At 53.1% G+C, this 881-nt stretch overlaps 1 protein-coding gene across 1 annotated transcript; it reads right to left on the bottom strand.

Moving 5' to 3' along the window:
* LOC140561549 (tripartite motif-containing protein 2) lies at positions 1 to 615 on the bottom strand. Its single transcript, XM_072686759.1, has one exon. The coding sequence runs from the start codon at positions 613 to 615 to the stop codon at positions 1 to 3; it is 615 nt and encodes a 204-aa protein (XP_072542860.1).
* Positions 616 to 881: the final 266 nt, after the last annotated feature.

Genomic DNA, 881 nt, shown 5'->3' with positions numbered 1-881 from the left:
TCAGTTATGGAAGAAGTTTGGGCCGAACACCACCCCGACCACGCAGGCCAAGACAAAGAGCAACCAGAATATGACCACCAGCATCTGTACACATATCAGGCTCCTCCGGTGGCTCCTCAGCACTTCCACCCTGCCCTCGACGGGCTCAGTTGAGCTCGTCCCCTCCGCCATCTGCTCTACCCGGAGGCTGACAGTTGGTAAGATGATGAAGCGGGCATCACGTGACTCCAGGGACAGGATGACCCTCTGAGTCACAGTGGCCAGCCGGGTGGACATAGATACAGGCAGCCGAAAAGTTACAGGTGGGAGCTGGGCAAGGATGCGGGAGTTGCAGGGCAGAGAGTGTGCGTTGCCGCCCTCAAGTGGGGTCGAGTGGCGGCACAGGGGGCAAGAGATGGAGGGAGGGCTGTGGGGATCAGGCGGGTGGAGGGGGGACAGCTGGATGTTGTGAAGGCATTCGGTGCAGAACACATGGAGGCATTCCAGCATGCGCGGAAGCTTACGGTCCTGGTCGTATTCCTGATAGCACACAGGGCATTCCACCTCAGGGGAGTCCCCCCCAGTGGAGGCCTCATCCTGGGCTGATGTTACCCCTAAGGCTGGAGCCTCTGACATGAGGGTGGGATGGGTAATGGAGAGAAGACAGTGTTCAGTTGTACAGCTGGAAAAGCTAAAGAGAACCTCGACACCCTGGAAAGAAAAGGATAATTATTATCCATACCAGCTTGAGACCTAATGTACTTTTAGACAAGTGTAGAAAATGATTCCTTTGAAAGTGGCTTCATATTTACTGTATTTATTGTATTGTCTGCACATTTATACTGTATGTTGTCCTGCATAGTGTTCTGCATTTTAATGTAACACCATGGTCTTGGAGTAAT

Source organism: Salminus brasiliensis, chromosome 9, assembly GCF_030463535.1.
Source record: "Salminus brasiliensis chromosome 9, fSalBra1.hap2, whole genome shotgun sequence".
Taxonomy (NCBI): domain Eukaryota; kingdom Metazoa; phylum Chordata; class Actinopteri; order Characiformes; family Bryconidae; genus Salminus; species Salminus brasiliensis.
The sequence above is the reverse complement of the archived record's forward strand: the minus strand, read 5'-3'. Positions and strand labels throughout refer to the sequence as shown.